This window comes from Malus sylvestris, chromosome 9 (genome assembly GCF_916048215.2).
Source record: "Malus sylvestris chromosome 9, drMalSylv7.2, whole genome shotgun sequence".
In the NCBI taxonomy this organism is placed as follows: Eukaryota; Viridiplantae; Streptophyta; class Magnoliopsida; order Rosales; family Rosaceae; genus Malus; species Malus sylvestris.
In genome coordinates, this window is record NC_062268.1 from 15,402,671 (window position 1) to 15,424,046 (window position 21,376).

The following is a 21,376-nucleotide window of genomic DNA, read 5'->3' on the forward strand; positions in this document are numbered from 1 at the left end:
TAAAATAAAAAGTATCGGAAACTTCTCGTTAATGTATTTTTATAAAATACTAAAATGACGCGACTTGTGTACTGACTTCAATTATAAAATCCCCCTCCCACCACCTCTAACATACATCAATCATTTCATCACACAATACATTACCACTTCACCCCTACTTCCCAGTTAATGGAAGCCACCTGGGTTGCATACGCTGCCGCATGGCTAGGAGCTCTAGCTCTCATCCTCCTCTCCCGCCGCCTCCGCCGCCGCAAGCTCAACCTCCCACCAGGACCAAAACCCTGGCCCATCATTGGAAACCTCAACCTCATAGGCCACCTTCCCCACCGTTCCGTCCACGAGCTCTCCCAAAAATACGGCCCCATCATGCAGCTCAAGTTTGGATCATACCCCGTCGTCGTGGGATCTTCAGTAGAAATGGCCAAGGCCTTCCTGAAAACCCACGACGTCACTTTTGCCGGTCGCCCCAAATTTGCAGCCGGCAAGCACACCACCTACAACTACTCAGACATCACTTGGTCCCCGTACGGCCCATATTGGCGGCAAGCCCGTAAAATGTGCATCATGGAGCTTTTCAGCAACAAACGCCTAGAGTCGTATGAATACATTAGAAAGGAGGAAATGAGTGCCTTGCTTAAAGGCTTATATGACTCCTCCAACTCCAACATTTTGCTCAAAGACCACCTCTCAACCGTGAGCCTCAACGTCATAAGCCGGATGGTGCTCGGAAAAAAGTACACCGACGAGACTGAAGACGCCATCGTGAGCCCCGATGAGTTCAAGAAGATGTTGGATGAGTTGTTCTTGCTCAGTGGGGTGCTGAACATCGGCGATTCAATACCTTGGCTTGACTTTTTGGACTTGCAAGGGTACATAAAGAGGATGAAGACTTTAAGCAAGAAGATGAATAGATTTTTGGAGCATGTGTTGGATGAACATATTGCAAAGAGGGAGGCTAGCGGGAAAGACTTTGTTGCAAAAGACATGGTTGATGTGCTACTGCAGTTTGCTGATGATCCTGGCCTTGAAGTTAAACTTGAGAGGCATGGGGTCAAGGCATTTACTCAGGTATGATTTACTGTCGATCTATAAATATTTACTCTAGTCCGAGGCAAAAGGCCTAGGGGGCCCAAGCTCAAACTACAATTTATATATTTTTTATTTTTTAGTAATGTTTTTTTATTTTTCGTATTCCAACTTCTCTAAATTACATATAAACTACATATTAATATTACCATATGGGGAAGTGTTATTAGCACTTCAAAAATCTCATTATACACTTCTCAAGTGTATTTTTCTTTCTAAATATAGAAAATTTGAAGTGTCAATAACAATTCCCTATCATATTTGTCAACAAAAACTCTAGATAATTGTCATTCTAACCCTCTCATCAAAGCTGAGCAAAAATAAAAATCAAACACGAGCAATTTAGTAATTACATGTAACATAAAGTTTGTTGTTTTTTACACTAACCTCAGCATAACATGCCCCATTTAAAAATAAATAATTAAATAACTAAAAATTAAAAATTTGCTCATGTTAGAAGAAACTACCTATCATTGTTCTATTTTTCATAATTGACTTTTTTTATTAGGATTTTAAAAACTATCACAATCCTTAATAAAAAAACAAAATGAAGTAAAATTGTTCACACACAGTGTGTGTGGGCATCTACATATATATATGATAATAATATATTTATTTAAATCTATTTAGTCTGCTGAAGTTTCCGTCTAGGTCCCACCTAGGGGTCGTCTGTGGGCCTGAGCACTAGGTTCCAGTCCACAGGCAATAGTGTCTAACGTTCCTTAGAACATTAGTTGACTATAATTATTGACATAGTTCTTAACGTTTAGTAGATGTGTGACATATGCGATGTGAAATGCTAGTGTCATGTACGTTAGATATACGAGAATTGTTAGGCTGCATTTAGGTCTCACAGTACAGTAATTGGTCATAGTTTTCCGCTCACACGTAAGAAAAAGATTCAAAACGAGCCGAGAGAAACACTGATATCTTATTTGTGACTGAAAATATTGAGATTTATTTTGGTGTACTCTTGCTCAATATTTTGTGTTGATGGATTCTTTGCTATTAGGACTTAATTGCCGGGGGAACAGAGAGCTCAGCGGTGACGGTGGAATGGGCAATTTCGGAGCTCTTACGGAAGCCGGAGGTATTCAAGAAGGCAGCGGAGGAGTTAGACAGGGTGATTGGAAAAGAGAGATGGGTTGAGGAAAAGGACATTGTTAATCTCCCATATGTTGATGCCATTGCCAAAGAAACCATGAGGCTACACCCAGTGGCACCCATGTTGGTGCCAAGGCAATCCACGGAAGACTGCCAAATCGCTGGCTATGACATTCCCAAGGGCACCAGAGCCCTAGTCAGTGTGTGGACTATAGGAAGAGACCCTGAATTGTGGGACAACCCTGAGGAGTTCTGCCCCGAGAGGTTTCTAGGAAAGGACATTGATGTCAAAGTCCAGGACTACGAGTTGCTGCCTTTTGGGTCAGGCAGGAGGATGTGCCCTGGCTACAGTCTGGGCATAAAGGTCATTCAGTCAAGTCTGGCTAATCTTTTGCATGGGTTTACATGGAGATTGCCTGATAACATGAAGATAGAGGATTTAAGTATGGAGGAGATTTTCGGGCTTTCGACACCGAAAAAATTTCCCCTCGTTGCAGTCTGCGAGCCTCGTCTTCCACCTCATGTTTACTCACTGTGATCACGTGAGTCTCTTCGTCTCAGCTAGTTCCCTCTCAATAAAGTAGTACTTGGGAAAGTACGTTATGAGTGTGTTTGGACCCGATGTTGAGTGCTTGGGAAAGTCTGTAATCCCTATCCAGACCTTTTACTGTATTCCCATTTCTGATAGGACTATGATTCTTTCCTCTTCTCTTTTCATCCCCTTCTCTCACGTTCTCTTATTTTATCTTTCTTTTGTTATAAAAAATTCATATAAGATGTTAACGTAACTTAACCATTCAAATAGGAAAAAATAGAAGAAAAAAAAAAAAAGATAAAAAAGAATCCTACTCCTTTTTTTATATGGTCAGAGAAGTCCAAAAATATAAATAATTATTGAAGATATTATATTAAATCACAACTAACGAGTCATGACTCATGACCATCCATTCCTGTCGGCCCTTTAAAATGCCATGATTGAGATAGAATGATTGAAACTGGAAGTTGCATGTATTTAGGGTTTTTGGTTGTAAAATTCGGATCAGGATCTCTTTCGGATCTTCATTGGGAGGATCGTATAGATTAATCAATCATAATTGCTCATTATATATTTTGTGGCCGTAAATCATTTAATTTTTTAATCTTTTTTACGTGGAATTATGATTTTTAGCCGTCAGATGTGTGGTGAGCGGTTAGAATTGATTGATTCCTAGGATCTTCACAATGATAATCTAGAGAGAATCCAGATCGTTTAAATTCTTGATTAAAATTCATTGACTAAAACTTAATGACAAAAAATCTTGGTGAATAATATAAAATGGAGCATATAAGAATGTCTTTGAAAACTAAGCAACAACAAACAATACGATCGAGCCGAGATTCTTGAGTCTGAAAGCTGAAATTGAGGTTCTTACATGATTTCACATGAACATACTATAAACATTAACATCAATTGATGCATGAACAAATTCTTTCGGCTAGACTTAAATCGATTCCACAAAGCCAACTATTTTATGGTCTAAACTAAACAACCAGAATAACATTGTCGATCATTGAACTTTAAGAGTTATGAACGAAACTTAAAGACGATTATTTAAATTCACATGAATATATTAAAAAACCATAAATCGATGCCATAAACAGACTTTTCTACTAAACTTGAAATCGATACCATAAACCACCTTTTTTTTTGTACAAAACAATGAGAATGAAAGTAACTCCAAAATTTTATAGTTTTCCCAGAAAAAAAAAATTAAGCAACACCAAAACAAAAACAACCACAATTCCCCAAATTAAATATAAAAATATAGAACCAAAACACACCCAAAAGTATGATTCAAAAACTAAAATGGGCCTTGCTTTGCTTGTTTGTTTGTTTGTTTTTTGGTGTTTAATTAAATAACCTTTTAACCAAAAAAAAAAAAAAAAAGCTAAATTGACCCCACATAAAAGCATATCCTCCACAAATAAATAAAAAAATCTGACAAATAAACAAACAAAACAAACGTAGGTGGGCCCTGTGTTATGTCCATCACACGATTCACAACCCACATGCCAGTATATGGGTCCTGTGCTATGCACTTTCCCACAGGCCAGCTTCCGTTCGGTTTTTGTCAATTTACGGTTTCGAATACTAAATTATTTGAACATCAAATCATCATGCATTCAAATAAAAAGCGGCAATTAAAAGAAATATACATTGATCAGCCAACAAACAAAAAAAATCAAGAACCCCAGAACTCAAGCAAAATTAGTCTCCTGATATTCGTAGCAACATCAACAACAACAAGCAAAAAGAAATATTCAAATAGCATTAAAGGAAATATGCATTGGTCTATTGATATTGGCAGCAACAAGCAAAAAAAATCCAAATGTCCTTGGCAGTGGCATATTCTTTTTCAAACAGCAACTCCTGTACACAATCAAACAACATATAGTCAAATCAAACAACTTATTTCAGAGAGCAAACAAACAACTTCTTATTTCAGAGAGCAAGCAAACAACATACATCAAACAACAAGTTTACAATTCGAATTAGTAAGGAAGGTGCTAAAAAACTAAAGTTACATACATACCATCAATAGTAAAAATGTGATAAGTTAGGACTGAATAGTTTCTGAAGCCCTAGTGCTAGATGCGCCGTCACTCCTTTTTTTCTAGAACATATAAAAATCAAGAACTCATTAGAAAATAAGAAAGTAAGCACACATACATCAACACCTTGTATTCTCTCATCTGTGTCAAACACCAACCCACCCCTTTCCTTTCCCTCCCCTTTTGAGTTTCAATCCAATTTTCAATACAAAAAACAAATCCATTCACACATATACTAAATTATAGAAATACACATTCACACATAAGGTGTGGCCATTGTCCTTAACAACCCATGTGATTTTGATTGTCCTTAATGTTGTGTTACCAACGTCGGTTTATAAAATCCCAACCCACCTGCATAGTATTAATACAAGCTTTTATCTTTAATACACGCCACATGGCATGCTCTTAATGGATGCAAGTTAGAACTTTGTGGTCTTTCCCACACCTTAGCATTTTGATTTCTAAAATATCATAAGCCGCTTTCCTTCTCCAGAATCCCCAACTTCAGTTCTCTCCGTTGCATCCTCCATAGCCACTCCATTAAATTTCCTCTAAGATTCCTAGTTTTCTATGCATCTTTGTTGGTATTCCCAGCATGTCGGCTCGACCTATGGATGAGGGTAAACCCCGTCCAATCCAACCAATGTCGAGCCCTACCCTTTAATTCTTGGCAAAAATAATAGATGCTCTTATTGATTACCAACATACGGTAGTTTTAAGTGATACTATTACAATTTAGGCCGCACATCACTCAACAAGAGCTAACCTCACAAGAATACAGTAGTACAACAACAAAACAAGAGTAAATTTTAATTCAGCCCAAGAGAAAATGGAAAACCAGGAGAACTCAACAATATTCCTAATCTCAAATATGAGAAAAGATAGAGAAGATACCAAGGAGGGAGGACAAGGGATGAAGAGTTGTGAGATGTCGCAAAGAAGGGATGACGAGGGTCATCGCAAAGAGCTAAGGTTGTGGGCTGCCTGAGGAATCGTTGATATTTTTGGATGAAAAGCCATGAGTGAGGTGGTCGGCTAAGTGAAAAAAGAATGAAAGTCTAAAAGTATGAAATGGGGGATGTGAGGTCGTGAGTGAGGTGAGGGTGAGGTGGATGAGCCTTAATTAGGATGTGATCCATTGCTTTGCAACTTGGTGAAACTAATTTTTCAACCTATTAGACCATGACATACGTGTGTATATATAATTAATCAATTTATTATTAATAAAACGGTTCGGTTTGGTTCCGGCCAGTTCTTGTTCATTCGAAACCAGAACCAGAACTGGTTTGAACTAGTTAGGTTTGATTTTTGACTCAAAGTTGACTTTTTCGGTCAACACGGTTCTTTTCGGTTTTTTTTTCATACGGTTTGATGTGGTTTTGCGGTTTTTATGCCCACCCTTATGGATCGTTGGGTATTTCTGATTAAGGGTCTAGACTTTTTGGACAAAAAAATATAAATCAGAAAAATTTGAATTGTTACTGTAGCAACACATTCCTAATTTTACGATTTTATTAATTTTAAAAGAGTGAATTGACCAAAATGCTCTTAGAGGCAAGGATTTTGACTTTCATTGACCACCGTATAGTGAAACTTATGACCCATTCTTTTAGCATATTTGTGTAGTAATCGTTGCCAAGAACTCGTAGGCATAAGTGGATTTGAATTTGTACCTGAAATGAAGATCTTACGAAACACCAAATATCGAGGACAAATTGGTAATTCCGTGTTGGAAAGATATTTTGGGCTTTGTTTTGTGAGCCACGTGGGGCCCACACCCACTCTTTCCTTGTTCCTGTGTCCCATTTTCTACATTACCTATAGATTAGATTAACATATATAAGAATTAGCGTATTGATGGAATTCATGAAATTATGCTACGTCCTATGTGATGCACAGGTATGCATATTATTATGGATGGCTTGGTTGTATTTATGGTCATGAATAATATTTCATTGATTAGAATTATCAAATTACGATTTACCGTTACATTATCATATTTATGTTATCTACTCATCGTGTGCTATACTGGTATTCATACTCACCTGGACTAGGACCAGTCTTCATGTGTATGTTCACATCGCACCATACACTCACTTTGAATCCATTGTGGGTGCCAGTCCTGTACCAGATTGCTAAAGGCAATTAGAACTTGTATGTGACGCTCATAGCGCCAGTCTTCACATGATTGTAATACTATAGCATAAATCATCATTACATCTAGTCATGTTCATGTCAGAATACTTCTGCATGAGCTCGTGTGTGAGCATATGTTGATGAGCATCCGATATTATATGTTCATTTACACGAGATAATGTGATTATTGGATGTTATATGTTTTATATGTGAAATATTGTGACTTACCTTATTTCTGAAGTATTACTATTTACGGTAAGTGTTTTCATGCTATACGTAGTATATATATTTGAAAACTATACTTGTTTTACGGTAATGGGTTATACGTTTTTGAAAACGTTTTACAAAACTTTATTTTTAGGTACACCCACCCTTGTTTTTCGCTCTTCCAGGCTTTAGTGGCAGAGTTTTTGTGCCAACGAGGATTCTTGGCAAATGTTGGAATATGAGATTATCTTTGATAGTATAATTCTCATTTTACTTTTATTGTACTTTACTTGTGCTTTATCATTATGTATGAAATGAGTTCATTCCCACTCACATGTGCACTCTTACATTTAGGCACTTTTAGGTTTAAATTTATTTACATTTTTCACCTCACTACACTTTATGACTTCGTTATCTTCCGGGTGTCAGCTAGAACAACTCGATTCGAAGTCTAGGTGGACATTCTAGGTCGGAGTGTGTCAGTTACTGTTGGCATACGTGTCAAAATCCGAATTGTTGAGTCACGATGTTTTTGTAATCTAGGGGGCGTTTGTTTGCCCTCACTAAGTGGGACTGGACTGGACTGGACTAGCTGTTAGTCCAATATCGTGTTTGTTCCATGCTGGGACTAACATTAATAAGACTAAAAGGGACTAGCATGGACAAAACACTTCACTAAGAGGTCTTAGCGAGACCCCCCAATAACCATGGGACTAGCTAAGACTATCATCTCTCGTCCTCGTCATACTCAACGACCATTCCCGATAGACTCCTCGTCATCTCCGATCACTTAGATCATAATAAAATATAAATAATTTATATATTAAATAATATAATATTAGAATTTGTTATTATCCAACTTCTTAGTCCAACACTGCACAAACGCTTCACTAAGTTAGTCCAGCTTAGTCTAGTCTAAGCCAGTCCAGCTTAGTCCTTGAAGCTAGTCCAGGCAGAGATAGTCCGATGCAACAAACGCCCCCTAATGGTCCATATTAATTAAGTTAATAAAAATTATAAAAAAATTACAGAAAAATATAAGTATCTAACCATGCTCTTCCACCTCACACCACATTTTAAATATTTTCAAATACTTTCAACTAATCTTTCTCCCAAAATTTTCATATACTTTCAACCAATCTATCCACAAAATTATTACGGAATCATGACAAGTGACGCTACTGTGGATGCAAATTTCTTCCTCATTCTTCTTGGGCAAAATTGCACCTACAAAACAATTAACACCTCAGGGTCAAGGCCAAGAGCCTCACGCGCCCACGATGAATGGGTGGGGGGGGGGGGGCACTTTGGCCGAAGAACCTCCTATGCCAAAGTTAGAATTTAGAGAGAAAAATGTTTAGAGAGTTTTTGGAATTTTGCAAGAGTGTGAACTTCGGTTTTTAGAGAAAAGTGGGTAATATTTATAGGGTATGGCCGGTCCTCCTTGGAGAAAGAGTGGCCGGTCCTTTATGTATATTTTGGGTGTTATTTGGTGATTTAATTAGAAATTAATATATTGATTAGGAATAAATATATTAATTGGCTAATTAACATTATAAAAGGAATGTTTTTGGGAGGTTATGTAATTTAATAAGAAATATTTTGTAAGTTATGGGATGATAGCTTTAATTGATTAGCTAAAAGAGGGAAAAAAAGGTAAAAATATATGGAATGAGATAGGTTTTGGGAATTACCTTGTAAAAGGGATTTGATGAGATGGATTTTGAATTATTACCTTTTTTGGGCATTTTTGACTTGGTTGAAGGATGATTGCCCGCTGCTCGCGCGTAGAAATCCCGTTGTAACTCAAGGGTATTTTTGTCCTCTCCTGTCCAGAAATCCACGTGTTGCCTTGTGATTATTTTTGGCTCCACAGCTACGAAATTAGTTAAAAATCTACTCGAAAATCTAACCAGGCTCTTCCACCTTACACCACATTTTAAATATTTTCAAATACTTTCAACCAATCTTTCTCTCAAATTTTTTATCTACTTTCAACCAATCTATCCACAAAATTCTTACAGAATCATAACAAGTGACACTACGAAATTAGTTAAAAATCTACTCGAAAATCAATCCACAAAAATTGTACTTTCGGATCCTATCTGAAATTAAAAATAAAATTATCTTTTATTATTTCATAAAAAAAATATTTTAATACCAATAGCCTAAACTATTCAGTTTAGGGATAGAGATGCACTTAGTCTGTTAATGTTCACTAAATGCAGTAATTGCTTGCTCAATTTGGATGGGCAATTTGGCAGGGATGGAGTTGGTTTAAGAAGAGTCATTAAGAAGAATTAGAATGTAAGTGGCGAAACAGCAAAAGTTTACTAGTGCGGAGTAACTTAATGGGTCTGAATTCTTTGAGCTAGAAAGCGGCTGCTTGCTTGAGCGGATTTACTCTTGGACGTCTTTACAAGTCGTGCCAACACATAACATGTAAACTCATCTAGGTGATGTCAAGCCACAATCCATGTTCCCATATAGGTTATCAATCATTGTATTTTCTGAACATGTTCTTGGTTTTGGACAGGAGAGCCTTTAGTTGAAGGGGTTGCTGTTCCATATGGTGAAAAGTATGACGCAGACTGGGTGCGTGACGAAAAATACAAGGCTTAATCACACCTATGGCCCCTGAATTAGTGCTCTCGGTTACTTAATCCGGATCAGGCTGCTCATGAAGTTTCACCTCCTGGTGGTGGAAGCTAGAAATTTTAGTGACAAGCAATTGCATCAACTCGAACGCCATCTAATGACTTTCATCCAAATGGATTATACAAGGGTTATCTTGGGGGTCCTAAGTCTTCAAGCTAAACCTATTTCTAGCTTAAGCTGTCCCACTTATCTAGCTAAAAGTTGCTTTGAATTTCTGTAACCCTAACCCTTTTCTAACCCTACTTGTTTCAAATTGGGGATGGGATGGATGTACACAATTTTTACTGCTCAATGAATATTAGATTGAATTCTCATTTTTCTGATCATCAGTATGAATTAATTGAATTATCATTTTTCTGATCATCAGTATGAATTATTGTACTACTAAATTATTCTATATCGTTTTGCTTGTTCATCAATACGTGATTTCAAGCGACATGAATATAAATGAGTAGACCTAAACACAAGCCCAATGAGACCCTTGCAAGTTGTTTACTAATTGTGGTCATAAGCAATGGCAAATAATTCAAGTCTTACAAAGACTTTCATCAGTTGAATCAGCAAAACTCATCGGCCAAACTTGGGATTTGGGTGGGTTTGGTGCAAAGGGTGGAATCTCCACAGATTTTGATGACCTTTACTCTCCAAATATTTTGTGAAATCTGCTTGGTGGGTTATTCAAACCCTTTGATTGGTGCACTACATTTGAGCTAATTTTGAACACAAAGTAAGAATTGATGGAAAATTGACTTGGAACATTGAATAGAATATTTTGCACTCCAGAAACGAATGGAAGATTAAAATGGTGAGTCCAAAATAATTTAATCAAGGTCATTTTTATTCTTTCTATATAACCTTATGCACTAGTAATAAATACTTGTAATATGAATTCTTTATATGGAAAGCATAGAAATTTGAAGTTGAAAACAGAGTACTGTGTTTCTTCAAAGTACTTGTTTTTCCTTGTTATAATAATAATATAAATAAAAAAAGCTACAAAAATCATACACAAGGGGAAGATCCTCGCAACAAATAAAACAACTCTAATGTATAAGTACAAATATATTGTTTGTTTAGTGTCTATACAATTCTATTTTCGACTAAAAACTTGTAATCAGTTCTTTCTGTGCATATTTCGCCTTTTTCGTTTGTTTCTACGAGGATGTATGACCAAATCGTGCTAAAGCATGTGCATTTTTTCCCTAACGACATCAATTGCTTATTTGGGAGAGTACAAATCAGTTCCAAGAATTCTATAAAGAGCAGTATCAGAATAAACGGTACTAGACCTCAATGACTTAATCCGGTTTCTATACCGATGAGCTTTACGTCTCCTGTGGAGGCCCTTCGCCCTCGTTTCCACCACTTTTTCTTCACCTTTGCTCTCGTTTTTCACCACATCACACTCAACTTGCCCCTCTCTTTCAACCCTATGCACACTAACTTTGTTTTCTTCCTCAGTTGGAACAACGTACACAAAGGGTCCAATTGGGATGTCATTAGTCAAGTCCATAAGAGGCTCTAAGGTCTTGACCACACTGCTCATCGTTGGTCTACATTTGGGGTTGTGGTTCAAGCATTGGTGAGCCAATGCAGCTGCTTTTCTAGCCCCTTCGGTTGAGTACTGACCCTCGAGCCTAGGATCCATCACGCGGTCAAGTTTATGTGTGTCCTTCAAAAACGGTTTGGACCACTCCACTAGGTTCTGTTCTCTACCATGACGGCTCTCATCCACGGACCTTCTACCAGTTAGTAGTTCCAAAAGAACTACGCCGAAGCCATATACATCGCTCATTGCTGTTAAATGACCTGAAAACGAAGAGTATATGATTAATGAAAATTTAAAATTTCATGCTATTATGAATAAATGAAAGTAGTAACTTGAAATAAAAAAAACAATTTGTACAGTCTTAACTAAACATGTGTAGCGTTTTCGGTGTGTAGTTGATATAATAGTGGTCGGTTGACATGGTACAAATAGCAATACTCAAGATACCAACTTGCATTACCTGTCTTGACGTATTCTGGAGCTGCGTAGCCATGAGTTCCCATGACGTGCGTTGTAATGTGTGTTTCATCTCCTTCCGGGCCATCTATGGCAAGACCGAAATCAGACAGCTTAGCCGTGTAATCCTGCAGGAAAAAGGAAGACATAATTTTATCAGATGAGCAATATTTACGCATGTATGAAGAGCAGAAGAGAGCTAATTAAGGAGAGAAATTTACCAAGTCCAGTAAGATGTTCGAAGTCTTAAAATCGCGGTATATGACTGGCTTTTCTTCCTCATGGAGGCAACTGAGGCCTTTTGCAGCTCCAATTGCTATCTTGATTCTTGTTAGCCAAGGCAGGGTTCCACCATAACCTGCATTAATGAACAAACAAACAAATTCATAAATTTTTCTGATCCAAATATTTTGTGCTCGTTTCAAAATTAAAAATAACCATAAAAATCATGCATGCATGATCAGAATTGTACGTTTAAATAGCTGGTGATCTAAGTTGCCTCTCTCCATGTACTCGTACACCAGAAGCCTGTGATCGTCTTCACAGCAGTACCCGATCAAGTTAACAAGATTTGGGTGCTTCAGTTGCCCAAGAACAATCACTTCAGCCTACAACATAAAAAAGTGTTTGATAATTAGCATTTTTCCACAACTTGGGAAGCATATGATATGATTAGGATCATAGCTTTGAAATGGTAAAAAAAGAAATACTACCAGCCACTCCCTATGTCCTTGTTTGCCATCTAAATCCAAGACCTTAACAGCGACAGGCTGAGCTTCCAATCCAGGCCTAAGCTTGTCATCAATGAAACCTTTGTACACCTGCCCGAACCCGCCTTCACCGAGATAGTTGCTCTTGGAGAAACTTTGTGTAATCTTTTTAAGCTCCTTGTGTGAAAAAATATGAAGGTTTGAGCCAATAAGTGAATTTGACAGATCACTGAGGACTGTGCATACCGATGAGTTACTCAAATCCGAGAGTGACAATCTCCGCAATGAGATTTCTTTCGACGTTTGGGATTTTTGATCTGCAATTGGTTTGTTGGCCTTGAAACAACTAGGAGTCAAGAAGGTGAATGCTAGTTTCTTGAGACTCATATTTGCTGAAGCTACAAGTTAGTTTAAAAAATGCATACGGTTGGATTGGATCAAACTAGAGAATAATATGGGGGGTAGATATAGGGCTATAGGGTAATAATTTATATAAACTGCACAAAGAAGTCAAGATCCCAATGATGATAACCAACCTTTTTTTCCTTTCCCTTTTTGTTGATAGTTCATGTGTGGTACAAGAAAAATATATCATTCTTAATTTTCTAAATATTATTTTAATTTCAGTCATGAGTCTAAAGTTGTGTATAAATTTTGGTCCCTCCAAGACTTGGAAGGTTTACTGCAAAAAGGCACGTTTGGATGTTTCATATTATGAAGGGCCAAGTCTGAAGATTAATTTGCCTTGATCATGTGCTAAATTAATTAATGGAGTTTCTTAGTAAGTTCAAGTGTTGGTCTTTGTGAGACCTCAGAGAACCGCTGTTTTTTTTTGCGGCAACGACTAAGTCGAATGGAAAAACCCATGTTCTCACTTCTCATTTCCTAGTACTCCGAAAATTCAGTGCATCAGATATAGGAAGCTGGATTAGAACACGGGATCTCAAGTGAAGTGGTTTCCAGCATAAGATCTCGAGTATTGGGGTGAATGAACGTAACCCTTGAGCTATAAGAACCCGCTTGCAAGCATGGTCAGTTTTAATAGTTTTATTTAATCATTGATCTGTACAGTCTGACTTTAGTGTTAACATTTGTGCTTTGGAAAGCTGAATCTCTTCATATCATTTTCGGTTCTGTTGGTTCTAAATTAATACGCGCTCTTCGGCTCTAATCACAACAGTTAGATGACAGATTGAAAGGTTTTTTGGTAAAACTTAGGAAGATAAACACTAAAACAAATCCCTATCGTCGACTCGTTAAGATGTTTCATTTGTTCATAAATTCGATCACTACAATTGCTTGTGGCATGACACATTAATTCGGTGAGTAAATTTAAAAACTCGGGTACATAGTGAGAGGTACATCCGTTCTAACTCTTGTGGCTGCAACTCTGTATGAAACCATGAGCTTAAAGAAACGCCAGCCTCGGTCATGTTACATTAGACGATAGGACTTGTGTTGGTTACAACAAACATATTCATTGCTTGAAATCCGTCACTTGACACGGTGAAAAAAGAAGATAGAAAAGGTGAGAAAAAGAAAGAAAAGATATATCATATTCGTTGCTTTATTGCTTTCCTTAAAGTTGTGTGGGACTGCAGGCAGGACCTGATGTATGCAACCGAGACGGACTCACCAAGTTACAGTTTTCTGGGAGGTCAACACATTTTGTTTAGACAGTCAATGTTCTTGCTTCCAGGTTATAACCAAGAAGGTGAAGTAACTATTTATTTTGACCTTCCATGTAATTTCCATTCAAACATGTGTGTTGTCTTTTTAAGAAAAAGAAGGGATTTGTGGTTCGATAATCATTTCAGTTTTGAGTTTTTATTTTTATTTTGTTATTATTTTATGAAGAAGAAAAAATATTACAGAGATAAAGGATGAAGGAGGAAGAGAAAAGACGTTAGAGGGATGTAAAATAGCTAAATAAGTGTATGAAACGGTATGCAAAATTAAAATAGGAAAAATAAGGATCCAGTCCTTGATCACTAATGTTCATAGACTGAAACTTTATTGGTTTTTAGAAGTCCCTTGACTTTGTACACCTCAACATTGCATTTTACTATTAAAATAATTCCATGTCATCTTTTTATTTGTTTTACATATTTTAATTTATAACTTTTACTACATTATCACGTTTGTAACTGAAAATCCCAAAATTCTCACTCAAGTTTCTGTTTATATTCAAATTCAACATTATTATATTAAATATGTTCTTCAAATTAAATTTTGCCAAAAAAATTTCAAACTTACTTTTTCTCCATGACTATCATATTGCAAAATCATAACAAATGACCATTATATTGCTATGAACGCAATTTTAATTTCATTGGGTACATTCTCTTCTCTTGTTCCTTAATCCATGTACCCAACTTTTATTCTATACTACCATTGTAAAATTTTCTTCTAAATTATTTTTTACCCATATATGTATAACTTTTTCCTATAAGATTTATATAGTATGTACCCTTAAGTATTTTTTTTTTAAACAAACGTTAGTATTTTTATTAAGGGGAGGGGGTGGGCTTAGCTTCATAATGGGCTAGCAATAATGTGGTTCAAACTCGTCTTTGGCGAGAATCGAACCTAAGACCTCTCAGTTATGGTTTGCTTCCATTTTTCTATCCTTTAATCATTTTTTACATTAAGAGTTTGTATGGGTACATTGTTTTTTTTTTTTTTTTTTTTTTGTCACATATGGGTTTTAATGTTGAAATTGTGTGTGGGTACATTCTTGTGAATTACTATAATTGTACATGGGTACATTCTTATGGGAACATTTATCTTTTATCATGCCATTCAATAAAAACAAACAATTCTTTTCATAACTTATTTTCCACATTTTAATCACCAATTTTTTATTGGTTTAAGGTTTTCTAAGGGTGGAGTTTGTTGTTTAATCCCATAAACGTAAATTTCAAATCTTATGCGATTTTATATCCCATAAATGTGGTAATTTATTTTATTTACTTGCTTTAAATGTTCGGACAAAAAAATTACTTTAAAGGATGTCTATATTACAATATTTAATATAATGTTTAATTTAAAATATAAAATAGTTGACATGGAAATTGATTAATGTTAATATGTTGATGTGTACAAAGTTAAAGGACTTTGATCAAAAATCTAAAAACTAATAAGGTTTCAATCAATGTACACTAGTGATTAAGGACCGCATCTAAAGTATCCCATAAAAATACAACATAAAAAATTGTAACAGCATGTTTGATAATTAACCATTGCGATTTTAATTTTTAGTTTTCATATTTGTGTTTTTTTTTTTTTGAATACATCGATATTTTTACGCTAAGGGGAGGCGAAATTTGGCTAAGACAAACAATGGACAACCTAATTTGGTATTTAATTTATCATCCACGAGATTCGAACCTAAGACCTCTTACTTTCAAGTGAAGAGAAATACTACTAGACCGTAGTATTGAGTGACTTCATATTTGTGCTAGAGATACAAAATAATAATAATAATAATACTAATAAAAGGAGAATGGATGGTGAGAGAGTTATAGAAGAATGTAAGGAATGATACAAAATATAAAAAAGAAAAGATTAATCTTTGTGTACAACTCTGAAGTTTCTTAGTTTTCACCATTTGGTACATCAATTTTTTTTTCATCCTAGAGTAGTACCTGAAGTCATAATTTTATGACCCTTTCATACATCTGCTAAAGTTGTTAAATCAGCCGTTAACTGGTGACATGTGGTCCATGTATATATTAAAAAAAAAATTTAAAAATGAAGAAAATTAAAAAATATGGGCCGTCCTCTCCAACCTCACCCCCTTTCCAAATCCCTTTCGCCATCAAAGCCAGTCTCGATGGTTTTTGGCCGCTGGGTGCAACACCCACAATAAAAAATTGAATTGGAATACAAATCGGGAGAAAATTTGAAAGCTTTAAAAAATCGGTTTGGCTCTCCACCCTCGTATTCTTCTCCAGCCGCTCGGTTTGGTTCTCCATCACTATTAAATCTGGTAGGTAGGGCTCAAAGGTTCGAGCTCACAAGGTCGTCCATCCTCGCTCCAGGATCATCCTAATTCTGATCTTTTCTTGCATAGTGCGGTGAACCTCAACGCCTTTAAGTTGTCATTTCTCAGTTCAACACAATGGATCGCCGCTGTCAAATCTGGAAATGGGTCGAGTTGGGGTATGGTAATGAGGGAGAGGTGGGTCAGGTATGGAGGGATCAACGGACAAATGAGAGTGAAGTCGAAAATGGAGGGGTAAGGGTGGATGTGCGGGGAGTTAAAGAGGGTAGGTACAGAAGAAAGAAATGAGGGATGGTTGGGTGGGAGCCGGAGGTGACGTAGGAGAGGGCGGCCCAGATTTATTTATTTATTTATTTATTTTAATTTTTTTAATATCTAGGTGGGCGCCACGCCACCAGTTAATGGCTGATTTAACAGCAATCTTAACAGATTGTTTGGACCTAAAATACTAGTTTGGGCCGAGTTTATTCTCGGCCCAGAGGCTGTGCTTAAAAGTTGCTCGGAGTCGTCCGGCTCATGGGCCGCATAGTCAAGGCTTGCCGTGTCCCATTGTGAATCCATAGGATATAGGTGAGTCCTGTTACGAGAAGGAGTTTCAACAGGATAAGGATGTTGAAGTTCGGGATTGAATGTGGCCTGATAAGAGGTTGAGTTCTGTTTGTACCATACTTAGAGCCTCCGTATTTAGATCTTGTATAAATACTCGGGGGACTCAAATGTAATTATGTAATAAAGGAAGGGGCAAATATGTAATAAGTAAGGAGCCCTTATTTTATTAAAGGACTCATCACCTTCCTCATTAGGGAAGACCATTTCTTAAGCCCCTCTCGTCCTCTCAAAGCTCTCATCCTACGAGATAACATAGAAGCTCTCTCTCCCTCTTCAACATCTCAGAGAAATAAAATATCAGTGTGGACGTAGCCCAAACATTAGGGTGAATCACGATACATCTTGTATTATTTACATTCTTGCAGATTCACGGTCGGATTTACGTTGTTCCAAGACCCCTCCGGTTTTATGCATCAACATTTGGCGCCGTCTATGGGAACCAACACGAAAAGCTATGTCGATTCTCTCTCAATTTTTCACCTCCACCGTGAATCTACAGAAACCCAAAACCAAACACCTGCAGAGTCACTGCAAAACCTATCTCTAAAAAATGCAGAAATGAAAACGCCTAAACAAAACCACTGTTTCTTCTCTCTCCTCACCAACCCATCTCAGACCCTTCATTCATTCCAAAGAGATTAACCTGAGCAGCATCAAGCGTGGTGCAGTTGCAAACACCAAACCTCCCCCCTGCCACTTGATAGAGAACAGGCGCCCGCAACGGAGGAGGATCACACCGTCACCGTCAGATCCAACCAGCGAAGATCCATCCTCCCTTTGTCATTCCTCGTCCACCGTGATCTGGTGGAGCGACATGGGCTATTGCCCATGTTTCGGGTTCAGGAAGGGGAGGAAGCTCAAGACCGATACGGACGAAGCCAAAGATGATAAAACTGACAAAGCCGACAAGACGAAGATGATAAATAACAAACCTCAAGAAAATACGATTCAATTGTCATCTTCCGATAGTTCTGCTTCTTGTATGTATCAACATTTGCAGTCCTGGAATAGGAAAAGCATGGCAGGGGAGAGGCGAGGGGTGCAATTGATGGCGAAGAGGTCGGCGGGTTGAATCAGAGTGGAGTAGCTCTCGAGCTCCACTAGCTTTCTCGGGCAAACGAGAATCGCCCTGAATTCCAAGATGGTGAAGCCCTGTTCGGGTCGAGTTGGCACCATCGTCTCCACCGATTCTGTCCAGGCAATCCGTTTATCGAGAGCAACTACGGTGTCCATTCAAGGCAATTCGAGGTCAGCGTTCTCAATTGGTTTGCTCGGTTGGGGAGATTGAGAAGAATGAGTATAGGGGATACATCACCAATTGCGGCACGGAAGGCAATCTCCACGGAGTCTTAGTTGGGAGAGAAGTATTTCCAGATGGGATTCTGTATGCTTCTCGAGAATCGCATTATTCGATATTTAAAGCTGTCAGATGTGATTCTGATTGAAGTAGCAGGCTAAAAATTTGAGAGTTGCTGCTTTTATGGCTTTCAGACATCACCCATCATTGGAGTTACTTTTGTAGCTTTTGGGAGAATAATCCTAGCTTGGAATGAGCGAGCGAGAGAGAGCCATGATTTATAATCCAATGGGGTCCCACTCGTCACTGTCAGCAACCACATGTCCACCATGATTTATAATCCATCCACCAGGCATGTTCATGCAGCCCCAAAGTTGATGGCAATCTCCGAAATGCTCTCGAACATGATAGATGGAGCCATTCAGAAAGGCATCAACATCTAAAAAGATAAAAGACTCTCATCATGAAGGAGTGCATGTTCCTACCCTCACAGACGACACCATGATGTTAAAGAAAAAGAAAAAGAAAGTGAAAAAGAAAGGCTGCATGTGAGTATGTCTGTTGGTGAAAAAAAAAACATGCATTTATCCCTCAGACATCTCAACCACTCCCATAAAAGCAAAAGCAAAGCAGAAAGCAAAAGAAGATAAAAAGAAGCAGACATAATTGCGGTGGTGATGGCATTATGGGCGTGACCCATTGAGCAAAGGGTTGGATTTATTTTTGAATGATGTAATTTATTTTTCTTATCTTTCGGAGACATCTGTATAACCCCATCAAAGGGTAATAATAAAAAAATTAAAAAAAAACGTCAAGCCCAAAGTAATGGGCTGGATTGTTATGTGAAGGGCGAATGCCCATATGCCCAAAAGAGTCAGGCCCTCTATTATCACCCATTACGTGATCAAAAGTACACCTAGTACTACAAAAAATTATTCGGCAGCCTGCCACTATTACCACCAACCAAGTGATCAAAAGTACGTCCAGTACTTCAAACATTCATGAGCATTACTCATATCAATCATACATAAACATTCATGAGCATTACTCATATCAATCATACATAAACATTCATGAGCATCATTCATGTCAACATTCATGAGCATCACTCATGTCAACATCCATAAGCATCACTCATGTCAATCAGCTTCAAAAGCTTCATTTACAGAGCTCTAGCTTCAAAAGCTTCATTTATAGAGCTCTAACTTCAAAAGCTTCATTTACAAAAGCTCTAGCTTCAAAAGCTTCATTTACAGAGCTCTAGCTTCAAAAGCTTCATTTATAGAACTCTAGCTTCAAAAGCTTCATTTACAAAAACTCCAGCTTCAAAAGCTTCATTTACAAAGCTCCAGCTTCAAAAGCTTCACTTGCAAAGCTTCACTTACAAAGTTTCAGTGCAGGGTATACAAATACCGTCTTCGAACAACCGCCACTTCGCCCCATACATGGATTGAATTTCAAGTCTCCAACCAACAACCTCTATTGACCGAAGACTTGGGGGACTACATTATGTACCATATATTAGGCCTTAACTAGGCCTCATGAAAACTACTTGGGGGACTCTAGCCCATTATTTATGTATTGAGAAGCGAGCCCTTATTTTATAAAAGGGACTCTCTCATCATCATTAAAGAGCATTAACTCTAGCCCATTATTCATGTATTGAGGAGCGATCCCTTATTCTATAAAAATGACTCCCTCACCATCATTAAAGAGCATCAACTCTAGCCCATTATTCATGTATTGAGTAGCAAGCCCTTATTCTATAAAAGGGACTCCCTCACCATCATTAGAGAACATCAACTCTAGCCCATTATTCATGTATTGAGGAACGAGCCCTTATTCTATAAAAGGGACTTCCTCACCATCATTAAAGAGCATCGCCGCCTACTAAGCAACCGTTTTGCCGCAAGCATCAACTCTAGCCCATATTTATGTATTAAGGAGCGATCCCTTATTCTATAAAAGGGACTCCCTTACCTTCAAATGCCACAAGCCGAGCCAACCAAGACAACATAAGCCACAAACTGAGCAGCCTTGCAACATGTGCTACTTCTAGTTAAGCATCATTTCACTTTGAGCACTGCCTCATATCAAGTATCAGTTCAAGACGACATCTAGTTACTTCGACCCACACATGGACTGAATTTCAAGTTTCCAGCCAAAAGACTCTCTTGACTAAAGACTTGGGGGACTACTGTTTGTACCATATTTAGGGTCTCCGTATTTAGATCTCGTATAAATACTCGGGGGACTCAAATGTAATTATGTAATAAAGGAATGGGCAAATATGTAATAAGTGAGAATCCCTTATTCTATTAAAGGACTCATCACCCTCCTCATTAAGGGAGGCCATTTCTTAAGCCCCCCTCATCCTCTCAAAGCTCTCATCCTACGGGATAACAGAGAAGCTCTCTCCCTTTTCAACATCTCAGAGAAATACAATATCAATGTGGACGTAGCCCAAACATTGGGGTGAACCACGATACATCTTGTGTTATTTACATTCTTGTAGATTCACAGTCGGATTTACGTTGTTCCAAGACCCCTCCGGTTTTGTGCATCAACAAGTTCAAAGTCCTAGTAGGAGTAGGACTGGCGGAGATAAGGTTGGATCGGGGAAAGGAGTTCTAATCCGAGAATGGTTGTGATTCGATCGGAAGCAGGTTGGCTACTATAAATAGAAAGAGGAGGACATCATTCAAGCCTTTCCAATTCAACACACAAATTGCCCTGAGCAAACTCTCGCTCTACGTGAAACCTCTCAACAACCTTGAGATTTTTATTTCTTTTTCCGTCTACACATCTTCAGTTTGGATAAACAACACTGTTGCCGTAGAATCAGCCGATCGCGAAGCATCTTCAGTTTGGATAAACAGCACTGCGTTGAGGCCGACTGGTTACCTATCCAAGTCTCGGTCGAGAAGGATTTTTGAATCCTTATTGGCAAAGGTCATCTCATT

General features: G+C 37.7%; 2 protein-coding genes and 1 long non-coding RNA gene across 3 annotated transcripts; 1 reads left to right on the plus strand and 2 right to left on the minus strand.

Moving 5' to 3' along the window:
* The first annotated feature begins 100 nt into the window (after window positions 1-100).
* Window positions 101-2,907, plus strand: LOC126582007 (trimethyltridecatetraene synthase-like). The gene is made up of 2 exons (XM_050245972.1): window positions 101-1,068; window positions 2,099-2,907. Exons 1-2 carry the CDS (start codon window positions 169-171, stop codon window positions 2,726-2,728), a joined length of 1,530 nt encoding a protein of 509 aa, XP_050101929.1. The 5' UTR covers window positions 101-168; the 3' UTR covers window positions 2,729-2,907.
* Window positions 2,908-4,428: 1,521 nt separating this feature from the next.
* On the minus strand, window positions 4,429-5,895 carry LOC126582010 (uncharacterized). The gene is made up of 3 exons (XR_007609234.1): window positions 5,680-5,895; window positions 4,764-4,844; window positions 4,429-4,600 (listed from the first exon to the last, which is right to left on the minus strand). It is a non-coding gene; the product is annotated as an uncharacterized LOC126582010 (long non-coding RNA).
* A 4,798-nt stretch (window positions 5,896-10,693) lies between these two features.
* LOC126582008 (putative receptor-like protein kinase At1g72540) lies at window positions 10,694-13,024 on the minus strand. Its single transcript, XM_050245973.1, has 5 exons — window positions 12,505-13,024; window positions 12,264-12,399; window positions 12,013-12,149; window positions 11,796-11,919; window positions 10,694-11,595 (listed from the first exon to the last, which is right to left on the minus strand). The coding sequence occupies exons 1-5, from the start codon at window positions 12,886-12,888 to the stop codon at window positions 11,006-11,008; spliced, it is 1,371 nt and encodes a 456-aa protein (XP_050101930.1). The 5' UTR covers window positions 12,889-13,024; the 3' UTR covers window positions 10,694-11,005.
* Between the last annotated feature and the right edge of the window lie 8,352 nt (window positions 13,025-21,376).